The sequence below is a fragment of the Canis lupus genome, chromosome 10 (assembly GCF_048164855.1).
Source record: "Canis lupus baileyi chromosome 10, mCanLup2.hap1, whole genome shotgun sequence".
In the NCBI taxonomy this organism is placed as follows: Eukaryota; Metazoa; Chordata; class Mammalia; order Carnivora; family Canidae; genus Canis; species Canis lupus.
In genome coordinates, this window is record NC_132847.1 from 59,146,644 (window position 1) to 59,164,660 (window position 18,017).

At 46.3% G+C, this 18,017-nt stretch overlaps 1 protein-coding gene and 1 long non-coding RNA gene across 7 annotated transcripts in view; one reads left to right on the forward strand and one right to left on the reverse strand.

Annotated features, from left to right (window-relative positions):
* LOC140641771 (uncharacterized) lies at positions 1 to 3,641 on the reverse strand. The gene is made up of 3 exons (XR_012038364.1): positions 3,489 to 3,641; positions 1,662 to 1,781; positions 1 to 225 (listed from the first exon to the last, which is right to left on the reverse strand). It is a non-coding gene; the product is annotated as an uncharacterized lncRNA (long non-coding RNA).
* Positions 3,078 to 18,017, forward strand: part of MSANTD3 (Myb/SANT DNA binding domain containing 3) — a 26,299-nt gene continuing 11,359 nt past the window's right edge. For 2 of the 6 annotated variants that reach the window (XM_072842125.1, XM_072842120.1), the window contains exons 1-2: positions 3,078 to 3,201; positions 17,009 to 17,459. In XM_072842125.1, coding sequence (XP_072698226.1) covers positions 17,042 to 17,459 — 418 coding nt within the window. In that variant the 5' untranslated portion in view covers positions 3,078 to 3,201; positions 17,009 to 17,041. Of the gene's footprint in view, positions 3,202 to 3,584; positions 3,804 to 10,410; positions 10,433 to 14,582; positions 14,708 to 17,008; positions 17,460 to 18,017 lie in introns of those variants that run through there. The other 4 variants (XM_072842123.1, XM_072842119.1, XM_072842122.1 and 1 more) reach the window with 4 other exon arrangements.

The following is an 18,017-nucleotide window of genomic DNA, read 5'->3' on the forward strand; positions in this document are numbered from 1 at the left end:
TTAGTTTGCAAAGATAACTGTATTTTCTTAGGACGCTGGAGTGTTCAGGTTGGATGATCAGTCTATTTTTCCTCCCGTAAGAAAACTTTTGACAGAAACCAACTCCTGTGTCAAGACTGCTTGGTGAGACTGGATCTGAGCAAAAGGTAGATCATTTTCAGAGTTGTTCTCAACAAGCAATCAGAATGCAATGCATCGTGCATCTCCAACGCGGGGATGAATTGCCTGCGACAAGCATGGGGAAGGGATAAGTCACATGAATGTGTTTTCTCTATGGCTTCCTATTATTAAACTCTGTGTGGTCTCCACTCTCTTGTTCACATTTTTAAAGAAGATTTTATTTATTTATTTATTTATTTATTTATTTATTTATTTGAGAGAGAGAGAGAGAGAAAGATCACGAGCAGGAGGGAAGGGCAGAGGAAGAAGTACTCTTCTCTGAGCAGGGAGCCCAAAATGTTCCAGGACCCTGGGATCCCAGGACCCTGGGATCATGACCTGAGCCAAAGGTAGATGCTTAACTGACTGAGCCACCCAGGTGCCCCTGTAACATTTTCTACAGAGAAGTCAGAACAACTTTATTATTAATAACGAAATAATAGTTAACATTTTTGAGTATTTTTTAATGAAGCTTGCATTGTGCTAAGCTCTTTACAAATATAACATGTTACTGAATCATCAAACAACCCTATTAAATAGGTATTGCTACTCTACTTTCCAGAGAAGGTTCAGACCGGTTAAGAAGCTGGTTCAAGGGCAAGGAACATGGAGAGCTAAGTTAGGAACAAGGAGAGAGCTGAGGGGGTAGTGACCATGTTACAGGTCTGAGTAGATACCCCGGTCATGTTAGTTTTGGAGATTGTTTACTCTCTTGATTCAAGGAGGAGACTCGTGATTAAATATGGGTTTTCTGTGTTTCCTAAGCAGCATTTTGGTGTGTGTGGCACATGTCAATCATCATTATTTTAAATAAATAAAAATAACAATAATGATATTGATCATTTACTGAAGACTAGCCAGTTAATCTACCCTGCCAGGTAGGTACTATTATTCCTACCTTAGAATGTGAACACTGAGGTTCAAGGAATTTAATTCAGTTCACGAAGATATAGGCAGCAAAGTCAGGATTCAGACATCTGTTAAATCCACTGCTTTCCCCATACTGTCCCACCTATCGATCACATTTCTAATCTCAAGTGGCTTTCTATTTTCACACACCAATAGTTTCCCCTGGACAACAGCCTCATTTAAGAAGGAAATATGCATGAATGTCTTACATGGCACTAGGGTGCAAAACTATGGGTAGTGATGGCTTATTGCCTTGGGTTCCACTGAGGTGATTTTCACAGAGTTTGTCAATAGCAACTCCCTCAGGATGGTCTCAAGTCTCCAGGTTCTGTGGACCTGTTTATCTTTGTTAAGGTGATAAACAGTTAAAACTCTTAGTTACAGTAAGTGTCTTTATTTTTATTGGCGCTTCTGGTCCTGGGAAGCATTTGGGTATTTCTTTGTAGTCAAAGGGCCTGGCTCAGCCTCTGTTCTAGGGCTAGAGGTGATGGGAGCTGGGAGAACATCCATAGCCTCAAATCTGTAACAACAACAACAAAAAAACCCAAATAGTGCATGTTAGTGGTGGTGTGGAGAATATGGAATCCTCGTACCTTGCTGGTGGGACTGGAGAATCATTCAGCGACGAGGAAAAGCTTTTTGGCAGTTCCTTTTTGGCAGGTAAACACAGAACGACCACAGGATGCTCAGCCCTGGGTATATGTCTGGGAGAACTGAAAAGCGATACTCAGACAAATACATTCCCAGGCATGTTAAGGACAGCACTATTCACCAAGGTTGGAAATAACGCAAATATCCACCAAGGATGAAGGTATAAACAAACCTTGGTATACAGACAATGGAATATTACCCAGTGGTAAAAAGGAATGAAGTACTGATCGATACATGCTGCAAGAGGGGATGAACCTAAAAATATCAAGCTAAGTGAAAGAAGCCAGACATAGAAGGCCACATATTGTGATTCCATATATATATATATATAATTATATATATATATATATAAAATGTCCAGAATAGGTTATATATATACACACATATATATACATATATACACTATATATATATATATAAAATGTCCAAAATAGGTAAATCCAAAGAGACAGAAAATAGATTGGTGGTTGATAGCGGTTGCGGGGGGGGGGGGGGGGTGGGGTGGGGGGAGGAGGGAATGGGGAGCCACTGCCTCATGCCACCAGTTTTCCTTTTGGGGAGATGAAAATGTCTCAGAACTAAAGATGCTGGTTGCTCAGCGTTGTAATAAATGCCACCGAATCATTCATTCTAAAGGGGTCAGTCTTATGCAATGTGAACTTCAGCTTAATCACAACACAAAGTCCAACCGGCCCTGCGGCCCTTGGGAGCTGGGAATCCCCGCAGCCACGGTCCCGGTGGGAGGCGCGGTAACGGGCGCACCGACCCCCGCAGGACGCTCCACGGAAGGCGGCACCGCGGGCGCTGGGCTCCGGGGGGCACAGCGCCTGCCCGCCTGCCCTCGGGGCGCGAGCCTAGGGCACACGCATCCCGTAAATGTAAAACCAAACAAAACAACCACAAACAAACAAACAAACAAGACAACTCCGTGGAGACGCCAGCACGCGAGCCGGCGCTTCCGAGCGGCAGGGAACCCCGAAAGCAGAGGGCGCCCCGTGCAGACGCGGCACCGGCCGGAGCCGACCCGCGCCCACCGCCGCCGACCCCCGGTGGCGAGGGCGTCCTTTGTCGTTCCCGCAGCCGAGGCGGCGAGCCGGGGCCTCGGGGAGCTCCGCGGCCGGGCGGGAAGGGGGGCGCCGCCGGCGCCGGGGGGCGGGGGCCGCGGGGAGGGGGGCCTCGGGGAGGGGGGCCGCGGGGGAGGGGGCCGCGGTGGGGGGCTGCGCGCCCGCCCTGCTCGGCGCCGCCGGACCCGCAGCCCGCGGGCGGCCCGCGAGGGGGCGGCGGCTCCCGGGCTTTGTGGCCGCGGCGCGCGCGTTGGGGCCTGAGCGGCCGGGGGCGCGCAGCCGCCGCCGCCGCCGCCGCCCGGCGCTGGGAGCCCGCGGCCCGCCCGGCCGCCCCGCCTGCGACAGGAGCCGAGGCCGCCCGCGCCCGCGCCCCGCCGGCCCCTCCCCCGTCGCCGCGGCCGCCGCGCCGCCGCTGCAGGTAGGAGGCTCCCCCGCCGCGGGGCCGGGGCCGGGGGCGCGGGGGGCGCGGGGCGCGCGGGGGGCGTGCGGGCCGAGCCGCCGCGACCCCTGCCCCGCAGGCCGGCCTGCGCCGTACAAAGCCCCGGGGCGCGGACCTCGGGCGAGTCGGCGGCGCACCCGGGGCGGGGCGGGGGCTCCGGGGCCCCGGGAGCCGCCGGGGAGGGGTCGGCGCCCCCGCGGCGCCCGGGTCCCCCCAGCCCGGGGGCCCCGCCGTGGCCGGGCGCTGTGCTGGGCGCTTCTGCTTACTTGTGCCTGAGACCCCGGGGCCCCGTGCGAGGCTGCGGTGCGAGGGCCGCCGGGTCGGAGGCCGCGCCGAGCATCACGCCGGCGCCCGCCTGACCTTGGGAGAGCTGCCTCACCCCGAGCTGGGCCCTCCGCGGCTGCCGGGGGCGGGGGCTGTGGCGGGGAAGTGCCCCGCGCAGCACCACCCCCTGGTACTATTGTGAGAGAAAATGCACATCGCTGATCCTAGAGCTGCATTCCGAGCACTTTCTGGGCACCAGGCCCCGGGCACTAGACAGTTGGCGTGAGTTCCCGAGATCATCACCCCGGCGCTCTCAGGTAGTAGCTACCGGGAATGGCCCGAATAATCTTTATTTAGGAGTAGGAAACAGGGAAGGATTTAGTTAGCCTCCCCCCTCTTCCGATCCAGGAGATAGGTCGGTTCTTAGATGTGGTAACATTTGACGTTACAAATGTTCCTGCGGTGCAGGAGAGGGGTTTCGGGGTGCAGGGATGTCTGTTTGTCACAGTTAAAAGGGGGGGGGGGGAGTAGGAAAATACCGGGGCCGGGACTGTGGATTTTAGCCTGTCGGATGGGAGGCTGTTGTGTTACCAAGGAAATTGTTGAATATGAAATTCAAAACCGTAGTTCCCCCGAGTTAAGATTGAGGGCTGTTGTGGGAGTTGGGGACCGTGGAGAGAAAGGAGGGGAGGACCTGGAGAGGGGGAGACAAGGAAGACTTCTGGAGCTCTGGAAGAAAATGTTGAGGGAAGGGATCAGGGTTCACCACCCCAGGAGTATTCTGGACCGGGATTCCATCCTGTCCTTAGAGACCAGGCACCCTGCCTGGGGGAGGGGAGAGGGATGCGGGGATGAGATCACAGGTTGTCTTTTCTTACTCCCAAGCCACCCCAAAAATATTTGTATGGGTTGAGAGTCAGAAGATTGGTCTCCCCAAAACGTTGTAGACCCTTCTTGTGATTCCTGAAATTCTTTTATTTTTTTTTAAGATTTTATTTATTTATTCATGAGAGAGAGAGAGAGAGAGAGAGAGAAGCAGGCTCCATGCAGGGAGCCCGATGTGGGACTCAATCCCGGGTCTCCAGGATCACACCCTGGGCCAAAGGCAGGTGGTAAACTGCTGAGCCACCCGGGAATCCCCTTGAAATTCTTTTCAGGTGTTAAGGAGATTGGGGTGCTCATGGACCCTAAAGGTTGGTAAGACTCTTAAGATACAAAGGTCTGACTGGTGCAGTGAAGGAGTGTGTTTTGAACACAGTTCACTTGTTTAGAGGAGCCATGGGCATGAGGAGATTATTTGGGGGTTTAGTTTGGAAGGCTTTCAACCCTGAAGAAGCCAGAGAAAGGCAGGAAGGGCCTAGGGACTGTACCCTGGGGAAAGGGACTGGAAAGGGGAGCTAAGGACCTCCCAACACCATCTGCAGAATATTATGCACCCTTTCCTCACCCAATTTGTGGCTATTCCTTACTTGAGTGTTTGTGGAAGGTCTGGGCTGGATTCAGGCTGACTTTTCTCCTGAGTAAGTAGGAAGGGCTTCTTGGAGAAGGGTTCTTTTAAAACCAGACCTTGCAGGAGGGGTCTTTGGGCACATACTGGTGGTGAGGGTAGAGAGCCTTGCGTGCATAGCAGAAAGAGCAGTTGCTTTGGAGAGATCGACAGTTTGGGGTTCCAGTCCTGGCTCTGCCATTTCTCAGCTGTGTAATGTTTCATGAATATAAAATAATGTTATTTCAGACGTCTGTTAAGGAGCTCAACCAACACTAGTACCTTCTTCCCTGTCCATGGTGACATTCATTCAACAAATGTCTGCTGAGCACCACTTGTCTGCTGAGTCATATGCTTCCTGCTGGGGATACAGAGATGAGTCAGAAATGATGTATTCCCTTATGAATTTCCCAGTCCAGTGAAGGAGACAGACACAAAGAACAAATTACAAAAAATATAGGAAGTACCATAGTATAGTTGTATACAACTGGCAGGGAGCTCACAGAGGAGTAACTAATTCATTCTGGATAGAAAATTCAAGGCCAAATTACCTCTAACAAGAAGAATCTGAGACATTATGATGGAGATTTTGAATGCTACACCACCTCATAGCTTCTTTTTTTATCCTTGCTTTACCTTTGCCCTGATATTCTCTCTCTTTAAAAAAAAAAAGTCTAGTTAACAGTGTGTGCATGCTTTGTAAGCTACCTCAAACTCATTTTAGAAGGAAGCTATTGTAAACAAACAGCTCAGGCATTAGTTGAGGAGTCATCATAAAAATGTCCTAAGAGTTGGATCTTGAGGTATGAAAATGAGCCCTTTGGGGAGGGGTGGCACATGTGACTCTTGACCTTGGGGTTGTGGGTTCGAGCCCCATGTTGGGTATAGAGATTACTTAAAAATAAAATCATTGGGATCCCTGGGTGGCGCAGCGGTTTGGCGCCTGCCTTTGGCCCAGGGCGCGATCCTGGAGACCCGGGATCGGATCCCACGTCGGGCTCCCGGTGCATGGAGCCTGCTTCTCCCTCTGCCTGTGTCTCTGCCTCTCTCTCTCTCACTGTGTGCCTATCATGAATAAATAAAAAAAATAAAATAAAATAAAATAAAATAAAATAAAATCATTAAAGAAAAAAGAAAGAAAGTGAGCATTTGGCAGACCTTGGAGTTAAGGATTCCAGCCAGAGGAAGCCCTGTATACAGAGTCATCAGAGTCATGAGAACACAGCAGGTTCAAGGCCATGATGGTGAATTTGGTCTGCTGGGGTGAAAAATATATGGAAAGAGGAATTGGGATGGGGTGGAGGGGGCACCGATCTGGAAAGGCCTTGAATGCTATGGCAGAGTTTGAACTATATTATTGAGGATGAGGGAGACCTAAGAGGATTACACACAGAACAGGGACATGATCACTATGTTTTAGGAAGAACCCTCTGGTAGCTGTGTGAAAGAGAAGCTGGAAGTTGGGAGATCATTTTGGGATACCAGGGCCTGATATCAGAAATATAAGGCAATTAAGGATGAGAGAGGGAGTAATAAATACTGAAGTAAAAAGTAGGAGGTCTTAGTGATTGGTTACCAGTGATGGAAGTGCCTGCTGAGTTTTCTGCTTGTGAGGCCAATTAATTTCTGAGTTTTCAGAAATCATCAGAAATCAGGAGGTTTGGAAATAGGGGAATAATTTGTTTGCTTTTGGCTGTGAAGAGTTGGAGATTTTGGGGCACCTGGGTGGCTCAGTTGGTTAAGCAGCCAACTCTTGGTGGCTCAGGTCATGATCTCAGGGTTGTGGGACTGAGCCCTCCCCCTTGGGCTCTGCACTCAGCAGGAGTCTGAAATTCTCTCCCTCTGCCGCTCCCTCCCTACTCTCTCTCAAATGAATAAATAAATCTCAAAAAAAAAACAAAAAAAAGAATTGGAGATCTCTGAGGTGCCCACTATGGGCAGTTGGACACGGTTGCTGGTGGACAAGTGGGGATGTGTGTGCTGCTGAGGAGAATGGGGCCGGGGAGAGAGGATCTCCCTGACACCCTTGCTATCTTTTGAACAAACACTGAAAATCTGCTGTGTGCTAAAAATACAAATAAAACGTAGTTCCCAGCCTCAGGAATTCACCCTCAGACAGTGGCAGCACTTGAGAATACAGATAGATTGAGGTTCAGAGTAATTCTGAGCACTGCAGAAGAGGTAAATACGTGGGACCCCTGGCCCAGAGATCGGAGGGAGCACCCCAGCTTGTTCTGCAGCAGTGGGAGGGGAGGAGGGCTCACAGGCAAGAAGTGGGCTGGAGAGGGAACTTTATTATGAAAGCACTTTCTATAGAGGATACTTTAATAAAAATGATACCAAGGGAATTTTCGGGGAGCTTGGGGTGGGGAGATGGTTTAGGATGGAGCCATGGGCGAAGGGAAGAAGCGGTGGGAACTTTTAAGAACCTTCATCTGGTCTATAGAGGAAAGCGTGAGGGTGGAAGGACAGGAGGTGGGAGCTCTTGCCTTAAACACAAGGCTGGTTCTGCTCACAGTCACACTCAGACACAGATGGTAAAAATAAACACTTCCAAGTTACAAGGCCGCCTGGGGTGGGTGGTGAAGGGAGAGAGGAGGGAGAGCATTGGAGGAAGCAAGTTCATCTCAAGGTTTAAGACTGCAAAGCCCTCTGAGGGAAGGAGAGATGATGGAGAGGGCACAGGTGAGTGGCCATCCTGGGTGGTCAGGTTTGAACTTGCGAGGGCAGGTATACAGTAAGGTGGGCACAGGCACAGTAATGTCTGATAACTCTTCCCTCTGGATAAAGTGAAATCATGAAGCCGTCATTGTCATAGTGTGGCTCTTAAAAATTTGGTATATGGGGGTGCCTGGGTGGCTTGTTGTTAAGCCTCTGACTCTTGGTTTTAGCTCAGGTCATGATCTTGAGGTTGTGGGATCGAGCCCAGAGTCGGGCTCTGTGCTCAGTGCAGTCTGCTCCAGAGTGTCTCTCTCTCTGTCTCTCTCTCTGTCCCCCTCCTGCTCACTCTCTCGCTCTATCCAATAAATAAATAAATAAAATCTTTTAAAAATTTTTGGCAAACAATTCAATAGCATTTACAAGAAGAAGCCAGGAAGCCATTTCTGTTATAAAATCTTTGTCAAAGGAGAAGTTTTAGATAGTAGAACAACTAGATATAATTAGTAAAAAATGCAAATGGAAAGCAGGTTAGTTTCAACATATGTTCCACAAATATTTATCAAGTGCCTTCTGTGTACCAGGTCCTCTTCAATTTGCTGGGGCTGCAGTAATGATGAGATGCGATCACCTGCTTTAGACATTTCACGGGGAACTACTTAACCTATAGGTTAAAGCTGTGTGTGGGCCTTACATGGTCTAAAGTGCTGAGATCCCTTTATTCTGTTGCAGCGTTCTCTTTCATTGGCCAGTAGGGCCACCAGCTTCATAAATTATCAGGAGATACCATCTCTGCGTATTTGGCAGAGATCTGTGGAAATTAGGTTGCAGAAAAACCATCACAGCCGCAGAGTTACTATGAATTCCCAGTGCTGGATGGGGCTTTAGAGAACACCCACTTTAGCTTTATAATTTAGAGATGAGAAATCGACAGTCACGGAGGGAAGGGGACTTGCCTAATGTCAGAGATTTAACATCAGAGTTGAGAGCAGGGCCCTTGGGGTTCCCAGCCGGGATAGTGGAGAGGGCTTGAGGACACCTCGCAAGAGGGCATCTTGACTGTGAGAGGGTTCCAAAGGGGAGATGTTGAAAGCAAATGAGGAAGCTTTGCTTTTAGGTCCTCCTTTGTTGCTGGAATCCCAGGGAGCCCCTGATTTTGCTCTGAGCCCCAGTTTCCTCATCTGTGGGAGGATTGGACTTTCACCATGCTAGGATCAGCGTTGCCTTGAGAACAAGGTTGTTTTGGGGATGCTGAGTCAGGGAGAAGTCAACAGGCCAGGATAAGAAATAACCTTTCATCTCTTCAGAACAAATGATCACCCATAATGTGTTGCCAGGCCCGCCTTCGGGGAATGGGTGCCACGTTTCCTTGCGCTCACTCATACACCGCCGTGCATTCTTTCTTTCTTTCCCAAATTGTGGTCTTCCTTTGCTGCCATGCTAATTCTAATTCCAGTCTATTCTAATAGGAATTAAGGTTCTTAATCGAGATCCTCCCAATCCCGGAGTAGTATCCCTGAGCACATTTCTTTCACCGTGCTTGTCACTCTGCCTTGTCACCAGCCTGCCCTGCAATATGCTATACTGGGTTAGGTCTTCGTTGGATTGTGACCTCCTCGATCTTAAGGAATACCCCCTCTCTCTGTGCCTGCACAGAGTGGATGCTCCTGGATCCACTGCTTCCTCTTGATCCCCCCCAACCCTAGTGTAGAGACATGCACACAGATTTCTCGCTTTGAAGTCTCTGGTGCGCACCTTCTCCTTTCCATTAGCATCATCACCACCACTCAGAGTGTAGGGCCTTATTGATTATCTATTTGAATGGTCTCCTTCAACTCTCTGTGTTCATATCCTCTACATTCTTTTTTTTTATCCTCTACATTCTTAAAGATCTAGCTCAGATATCCTCTTGTTCATGAAGAATGCAAATGAACCTCTTCCCTCCTCTGACTGCCCAAGGGGCTTTGTCCTCTTTCGTAGTATCTGTTTCCATGTGCTTCTCTTTTTGTTATCAGTTTGTGCAGGCCAACTCGCTTTCTAGGCCAGAGGGTCTGGCTTGCTTTTGTGCCTCCCACATAGTTTAGGATACTACAGAGCCTTTGGCAGGTGTTCAGGACACATTTGTTGAATCCTATGTCTATGCGGTAAGAGAACCAGTAAGTATCTGAGTGTCTTGTATATAGCCCACTCTTCTATTTTTGGAAGCAGTTTAATATGGGCCAGGTGGGAGGGAGGGGAAAGAACCGAGATTTATTGAAGCTTTAGTCTGTGCTGCTTCATTATACTCGTTGCAGAGTGGTTGTGCAGATGGAATGAGGTAGAGTCGGGGGTTTTAGCCCTGTGTTACAGATGAAACGCTGGAGATGAACTGACTTGGTCGAAGTCACACAGCTCGGTGAGGGGTGAAGTCAGGATTCGAGGCCAGGTTTTATGCACTCAGTGTCTTGGTTCACTTCACTTCACGAGCAGTCATTCATTAAAGTTTAAAAGGTCCTGACACCTGTCCCAGATCTCAGCACTACCAATCTCCAGTCACGCTTCCTATTCTGAGTATTGACTTCAAAGAGCTCCCTTCCCTTTTCCATGAAAGGCAATAGAAGTAAAATCTGGCCAAGTTTCTCTAGTCTTTGCTCAAATTTTAGGGCTTAGATTGACTCTTGGGGGACTTGAAATGTCATTAGATGGTGTGTTAGCTTGGACTGTCATAATAAAATACGGCAGACGAGGTGGCCTGAACATCAGAAACGTATTCCTCACAGTTCCGGAGGCTGGGGAGTCCACGATCAAGGTGGTGCCAATGAAGTAAGTTTCCTTCCAAGTGAAGCTGCTTCTCTGGGCTTGTGGGCTGCTGGTGCCCAGTGTGCTCATGTGACCTCTTTGTGAGCCCTGGGGAAGATAGGAAGCCTGGGAGAGGGGAGGAAGGAGGGAGGGAAGGAGGGAAAGGGAATGTTGTCTCTGATGTCTCTTATAAGGACAGTAAATCCCCTTGAATCAGGGTCCCACCTTTATCATCTTCCTTAACCTTAATTACTTAGTCTCTAGGTACAGTCATCCTGGGGGCAGGACTTCCACCTAAGAGTTTTGGGAGTAGGGCAGCCCAGGTGGCTCAGCGGTTTAGAGCCGCCTTTAGTCCAGGGCCTGATCCTAGAGACCCAGGATTGAGTCCCACAATGGGCTCCCTGCATGGAGCCTGCTTCTCCCTCTGCCTGTGTCGTCTCTGCCTCTCTCTCTATCATGAATAAATAAATAGAATCTAAAAAAAAAAAAAAAAAAAGAATTTTGGGGGTGTATAAGCATTCAGCCCATAACAGATGAGTCTTTGTTTTAAAGTCATATTAAATGTACTTATTACAATCTTCTGGTGCTTTAGTCAGTGTTCGTGTTTGGGGAATTGTGCCGTTTCCTCTGTTCTTGTTTGGTATTGGATTCATGCTCTTTTATTTAGTCCTGTCTGCAAGTCTTCGCCTGGCACAAGGGGAGTTTTTGTTTGCCATTTTTTGGACGATTTTTACTTTATTTTTTTAAATTTTAAAATTAAAAAAATTTATATTTTAAAAGATTTTTATTTATTTATTCATGAGAGACACAGAGAGAGGCAGAGACACAGGCAGAGGGAGAGAAGCTGGCTCGGGGACTGGACCTATGACCCTGGGTTCACGACCTGAGCCAAAGGCAGACACTCAACCACTGAGCCACCCAGGTGCCCTGACCATTTTTACTTTAATGCAGCTTTTGATGTACAGTTTCATGTGTGACACTCATTGTGTGCATGATAGGCAGTTTTATGCCTATATCAAAATGTATTCACTCATTAAATGTTTAATGAATGAGGGTCCCTTGGGCTGCCAGTTGAAGTACAACCATGCATAAGGACCAGGAGCTGTATCATCTTGCAGAATGGCAAAAAATGATCTGTATTGGGCATCTGAGTGGTTCAGTGGTTGAACGTCTGCCTTCGGCTCAGGTCATGATCCCCGGGTCCTGGCATCAAGTCCTACTTCAGGCTGCCTGCAAGGAGCCTGCTTCTTCCTCTGCTTATGTCTCTCCCTCTCTCTCTCTCTCTCTCTCTCTCTCTCTCGGTCTCTCATGAGTAAATAAATTTAAAAATCTTAAAAAAAAGAACACAAAACGATGATCTGTATTGAGCAGAGAGTTGAGGGATGGGGAAGGCCCGTCTTTTTGCTAATAAAAGCTGATGCAGCCGGAAAGGCTTGTTTTGTTGTCATCTGTAACCAGTTATGGACCTCGCTGAGTAGTTTTAAGCTAGAATATGCTTTCTGTCCTCGAAGTTTCTTTTAACAAGCTTTGCCTGGAGATATCTTACTTTGAGAAGTATTTGTTTTCTTAGGACTGTCAGGTGCTCAAGCAGAATGTCAGTGTTCCCCTGAGGCGTGGACCATTTTAAAGCTCCCTGTCTCTACGGATTCGTTCTCATCAGATCAACAGCAGAAATTATTTCAGAGTTCTGGTTAGAGTTCTGGTTCACCTTGGGGTGGGGTGGCTGTGGGCCTTAGCTTTGAGACATGAAGGCCCAGGTGATGGGGGGATGGGGGACGAAGAGCCACCAAAAGGAGATGGACAGAAGCATGAACAGCTCCTCCCGAGGAGTAGCTCTGCCCTGGGAACTTTCCCTGCTGACCGTTAGATTGCTCATTGACATGTAATTTGAGCGGGGACCCAAGCAGTCATCAGGTCTGAAAGATGGAGAACAGTGAGGGCATTGGATCTGGGTTTGAATCCTGGTTCTGCCACTTACTTTTTGTGTGGCCACAGGCAGGTGACTGAACCTCACTTTTCTGACCTGGGAAATGGAATTGGTTAGTGGGAATAAACAGCTTCCCTCATGAGGCTGATGGGAATCCATAGGGGACCTCTAGGGGTACATTGGCTCATACCAGAATTCCTTTACAGCCCTGCAGAATGCAACCACATGGCCCAGGGAGGCCTGCTGTTCTACAAAATTAAGCAAAGTAAATTGGTAACTCTGGATTTACTTAGCTAGTGATTAAATAACAGTTTAGTTAATAGGCTATTAATGGTCCCCAGGTGTTGGTAATTCTGAGTATTTGCTTTTGAGAGCAGTTGTATAATTTCTTCCGGTACTTTAATAAAGTTTTTTTTTTTTTAACAGAAAATACTGTGTCTAACAAATGGTGGTCTCAGGGGCTATTTTTGGGAGGATTAAGTGATATAGTGCATATTAAGCCTTTACTATAACGTCTAACCCACATTAAGTACTCAGTATAGGTTATCTGCTACTGAGACTCAATTGGTCACACAGGTCAATAGACTCCCCACGAACTCACCACCACCTAGTGGCAGCTAGTGGTTCTGCATACATTATGAGGTAGAGTCATTTAATTGCTTGAAATTAATTCCATGTAATTTGAGCTCCATCAAGTATCACAGAGACTTTTTTTCAGAGTGTGACTTATTTGCCTGAGAGCAGGAATTTATGTTTCATTAAACAGTGAACTGACATTTTTCAGCTCCATGGTTGGCATAGAGTAAAAAAAAGTGTTAAGGGCACCAGTAAATGAAGTGGGGAAGCAGAAGTGCTCATGTGTTATTAGTAGGAATGTGAATCGGTGTACCATTTCTGGAGGACAGATGGTGATGGAACAGAAGTCTTCAGTGTTTTCATCTTTTGTGGCGACTATTCCTCTTCTAGGAATCTATCTTGAAGAAGAAAAGTTAGAGGGGCACCGGGGTGCGGGGGGGTTGGTGCTCAGTCAGTTGAGTATCTGCCTTTGTCTCAGGTCATGATCTGGGGTCCTGGGATGGAGTCCCATGTCCGCTGTCTGCTCAGCGGGGGATCTGCTTCTCCCTCTGCCTGCTGCTCTGCCTACTTGTGCTGTCTCTCTCTGTCAAATAAATAAACAAAATCTTTAAAGTTAGAAAAAAATCTATGTAGAAAGAAAAAGTATATAAATAAGTACATATAAATAAGATAGCATTACCTATAATAGAAAAGTGTAGGGAACAATTCCTTTCATTCGTTAATCAGATTTCTCTCTCTCTCTCTCTCTTTTAGATTTCTCTATCTTTATAGCAATGATTCTTCAAAAGAGTGAGGGTGTAAGGGCAGGTAGGCATATTGACATCTGGTGCAGAAGAGCTGGGATGAGGGATCAAAATCTGCTCTGGGAGCTGTGTAGTTTAAGAACATGTAGTTGGGCATAGATATCTTGGCAGCTAGAGATAATACAGAAGAGCTGTATTGTAGTGGATATGTGCTAATAGATTTCTGTTTGGGGTATGTTGGTTAATAGGGAATAGGAATATTGATGAAGGCAAAAAATTTTGGACCTTTGAGGAGGAAGGGGCCTGGATTGGGTTATTGTAGGGACATTAGACCAACATGATTGAAATACAGGCCTGGGAATTAAGGGATACAGAGACACATTCCCAAAGGTAAATTTCTCCTTGTTTAGCTTTGTCCAAGACCTGAAGGTCAAATTGCCTTGACATGTATCTAAATCTCTTGATCTCTGATGCTGATATGCCCACAGTGAATGTGGGGCAGGGTACCTCGTATGTGGAGGCACTAATCACACTAGTGATTAGTCTTTCTGACCTTAACTTTGGGGATGAGGTGGTACATCACGAGAGAACCTAATTGGGTTCTGTTGCCTTCATGTAAAGCTCTTTTTCCTTGGCCTCAATTGCAAGGCTCTCTGATATGGCCTGGTCCCTTCAGGTCTCACAGATTTTAGCTCTTCACAACTATAGTAACCCCTCTCCAAGCATAGTGTGTGAATAGCTGGCTTGTAATCATGTAATTTTAAATTAGTATACCATTTATTTAAAAGTCACAGCCTTTTTTCCAATAACTTCTTATTGCAGAACTTTTTCAAACATAAACATACACGGAGATGGAGAGAATAATTTAATGAATCTTTGTGTACCTGTCACCTTTGTTGATTTTCAGATGTTTCATTCCTTTCAAGTTGGTTCCTAATTCTTTTGATCAGTTTTAAATGGACTACATTATCATCTGATGACTGCATCATCAAGAATCTTGATGCTTGCCTGTTATTCCAAAAAATCAGAGGCTTGGAAAATATAAAGACTGAGGTGTGTTGGTCCTTCCCACAGAGGGAAACATACAACACTCAATTGCTGTATTCAGTGTTGCTTAGCGACATTCTTACTAGAAGATATTTGAGTGATTAATTGTGTAGGAAACTTCCTGTGATGAAGATATGTCACAAATGTGTGGGTTGACAAAACACACCTAGGTTCAGGGGAATAAGACATTTACTAAGCATCTTTTGCATGAACGAATGCTGGTTCGGTACTGGGGGGGATGATAAGATGACCTATGGGAGTCATGGCTACTTGTAGTTTGGAATCACCCAAGGTGAGAACCCAAGACATAGTTGTGAAATGATACTAAGAATACTAGACTGGGGCGCCTGGGTGGCTCAGTTGGTTAAGTGTCTGCCTTTAGCTCGAGTCATGATCTCAGGGTCCTGAGATAGAGTCCCGTCTTGGCTCCCTGCTTAGCAGAGAGTCGGCTTCTCCCTCTGCCTCTCCCTTCCCATGAGTGCTCTCTCTCCTCTCTTTCTCTCTCAAATAAATAAATTCTTTTTTTTTTTTTTTTTAATTTTTATTTATTTATGATAGTCACACAGAGAGAGAAAGAGAGAGGCAGAGACATAGGCAGAGGGAGAAGCAGGCTCCATGCACCGGGAGCCTGATGTGGGATTCGATCCGGGGTCTCCAGGATCGCGCCCTGGGCCAAAGGCAGGCGCTAAACCGCTGCGCCACCCAGGGATCCCATCAAATAAATAAATTCTTAAAAAAAAAAATACTAGACTATTTAACTCCTAGCAGTAGATTATAGAACACAAGTTACTGGGACTGAGGTTAGGGGTGGGGGAAAGGAGAATCAACAAAAGGTACAAAGTTGCAGGTATGTGGGATGAACAAGTCTATGTAATACTGTATTAAATACTGGAGATATGCTGAGATAGTAGGTTCCAGGTGCTCTTAGGGCACACACAAAGATGGTAACTGTGTTGGGGCACCTGCTTGGCTTGTTGTCAGTAGAGCATGCGACTTTTGATCTTGGGGTTGTAAATTCAAGCCCCAGGTGGGGTATAGAGATTGCTTAAAAAAGAAAAAAGGTAACTATGTGAGGAGATGATATGTTGACTGTAGTAATCATTTCATTATGTATATAGCTATCAAATTAATATGTATTAAATATATAGTTTTCTTTTTTTAAGATTTATTTATTTATTTATTTCAGAGAGGGGGTGGGCAGAGGGAAAGGGAGAGAGAATCCCAAGCACACTCCCCACTGAGCAGGAAACCCAACTTGGGGCCTGATCTCATGATGCTGAGATCACGACCTGAGTGGAAATCAAGTGTTGGATGCTCAATTGTGTGAGCCACCCAGGAGCCCTTAATATATATTTTTAAACTAAATGTATAAAAAGATATGTAACTTATTCTTAAAAGATAATAGAGATATAAAGTATTTCAAAAGTTATAAATAATATACAATTGATAACTGTTATTATAGTATCTGAACAAAGACTTTAAAGGAATATCCATAATAAAAATGAATATTTGGTGTGTTAAAAAAAAAAAAGAATGCCAGATTATTAGGACAATCCAGGTTCGTGATTTCCCAAGGCACCATCTTTGTGATTTTGAGCAATCTATTTGCTGGCCCTTGGTTCCCTCAATTGAAAAAAGAGCTGCTGGCCCTTTCACCTCTGAAATTATATGAATTATTTATATCGGACTGTATACTTAAAAGTGACCCTCAGACCTTAAGGGATCACAGACTCCAAGCCCTCATTTTAAAGATGAAGAAACTGCAGTTTCTTTAGGAGCATGCCCCTATCTAAGATCACAGACATAGTGATGGAAATGTCGAGTCTTTTGGGGTGATTTCCTGATGATTCCGAAATCTCAGTGTTTATGTTACCCATTCTATTTGGTTACACTGTGGCTTTTCTTGACTTCAGCTGTGACAAAACTTTGAGAAAGTTGTTTAGTTGAAAAGCTGCCTAACATTATGAAGGTGGGGGAATGATTAGTTCCCCCACACTGAGCAGAAATAAATGAACAAATTAAGAGTACCCCTAGATGTTCACTTTTCTTTTTTTGCTGTTACAGACAAGATATCACAGAATGGCCAAGACCCACAATTAAGGACCTACTTGAAAACCTTCTTTGAAGTAAAGCCCCACTCCTAGTGACCTTCTGAATGTTTTCCTGAGACTATCCTAATTCACTATTAATGGGAGAGAAAGTACTGTATCTCAGGCAACGGGATCAAGCCCGGGATTCAGCTTAAGTGGCTTGCAGACATTTTCATTGCTGGAGTTAGTAATTATTGTTTCAAACTTCCTTTTACAGGATAGCTAACAGCCAGGAAAAATATAGTGGAAAATGCAAAACAACGAAATTATAAAACCTGCCAAATACTTCTCGGAGTTGGAAAAGAGCATCCTGCTTGCTTTGGTAGAAAAGTACAAATATGTGCTGGAATGTAAGAAAAGTGATGCGCGAACTATTGCACTCAAGCAGCGTACCTGGCAGGCGCTTGCCCATGAATACAACTCTCAGCCAAGTGTGTCACTGCGGGATTTCAAACAGCTGAAGAAGTGCTGGGAGAACATCAAGGCTCGGACCAAAAAGATTATGGCCCATGAGAGGAGAGAGAAGGTGAAACGGAGCGTCAGCCCTCTCCTGAGCACGCACGTCCTGGGGAAGGAGAAGATCACCAGCATGCTGCCGGAGCAGCTCTACTTCCTGCAGAGCCCTCCAGAAGAGGAGCCCGAGTACCACCCGGACAACGCAGCCCAAGGTATGGCTTCCAGCAGGCGTGGTCTCTCTGGGTGCCTGCTTGACGTTTTAGTTTTAAGATCTTTAATTTCGAGGGAGTTTGTTAAAGAGAAACTTTTCATGTCAAACTTGATTTTTCCCAATTCAAAATCTCCAGATTGCATAGAACATAAAAACGAGGACCAGGATCCCTGGGGTGGCTCACCCTGCCTTTGGCACAGGGTGTGATCCTGGGGACCTGGGATGAAGTCCAGCTTTGGGCTCCCTGCATGGAGCCTGCTTCGCCCCCTGCTTGTGTCTCTGCCTCTCTCTCTCTGTGTGTGTGTGTCTCTCATGAATAAATAAATAAAATATTAACAAAACAAAACAAGAGGACCTGTTGATATCCTTGTTCTAGGGTCTCTCTCATCTTTATTATGAAGAATAAGGAAAAATAAAGGGCTCTATTAATACAGCTATTAATAAAGTACCTCAGTTGCTTATCTCAGCCTACGTCATCCATATTAAAGAAAATTTCTTTGAGAATGTATATTTATTCAATCTTATTTTTTTTAAAGATTTTATTTATTTATTTGACAGA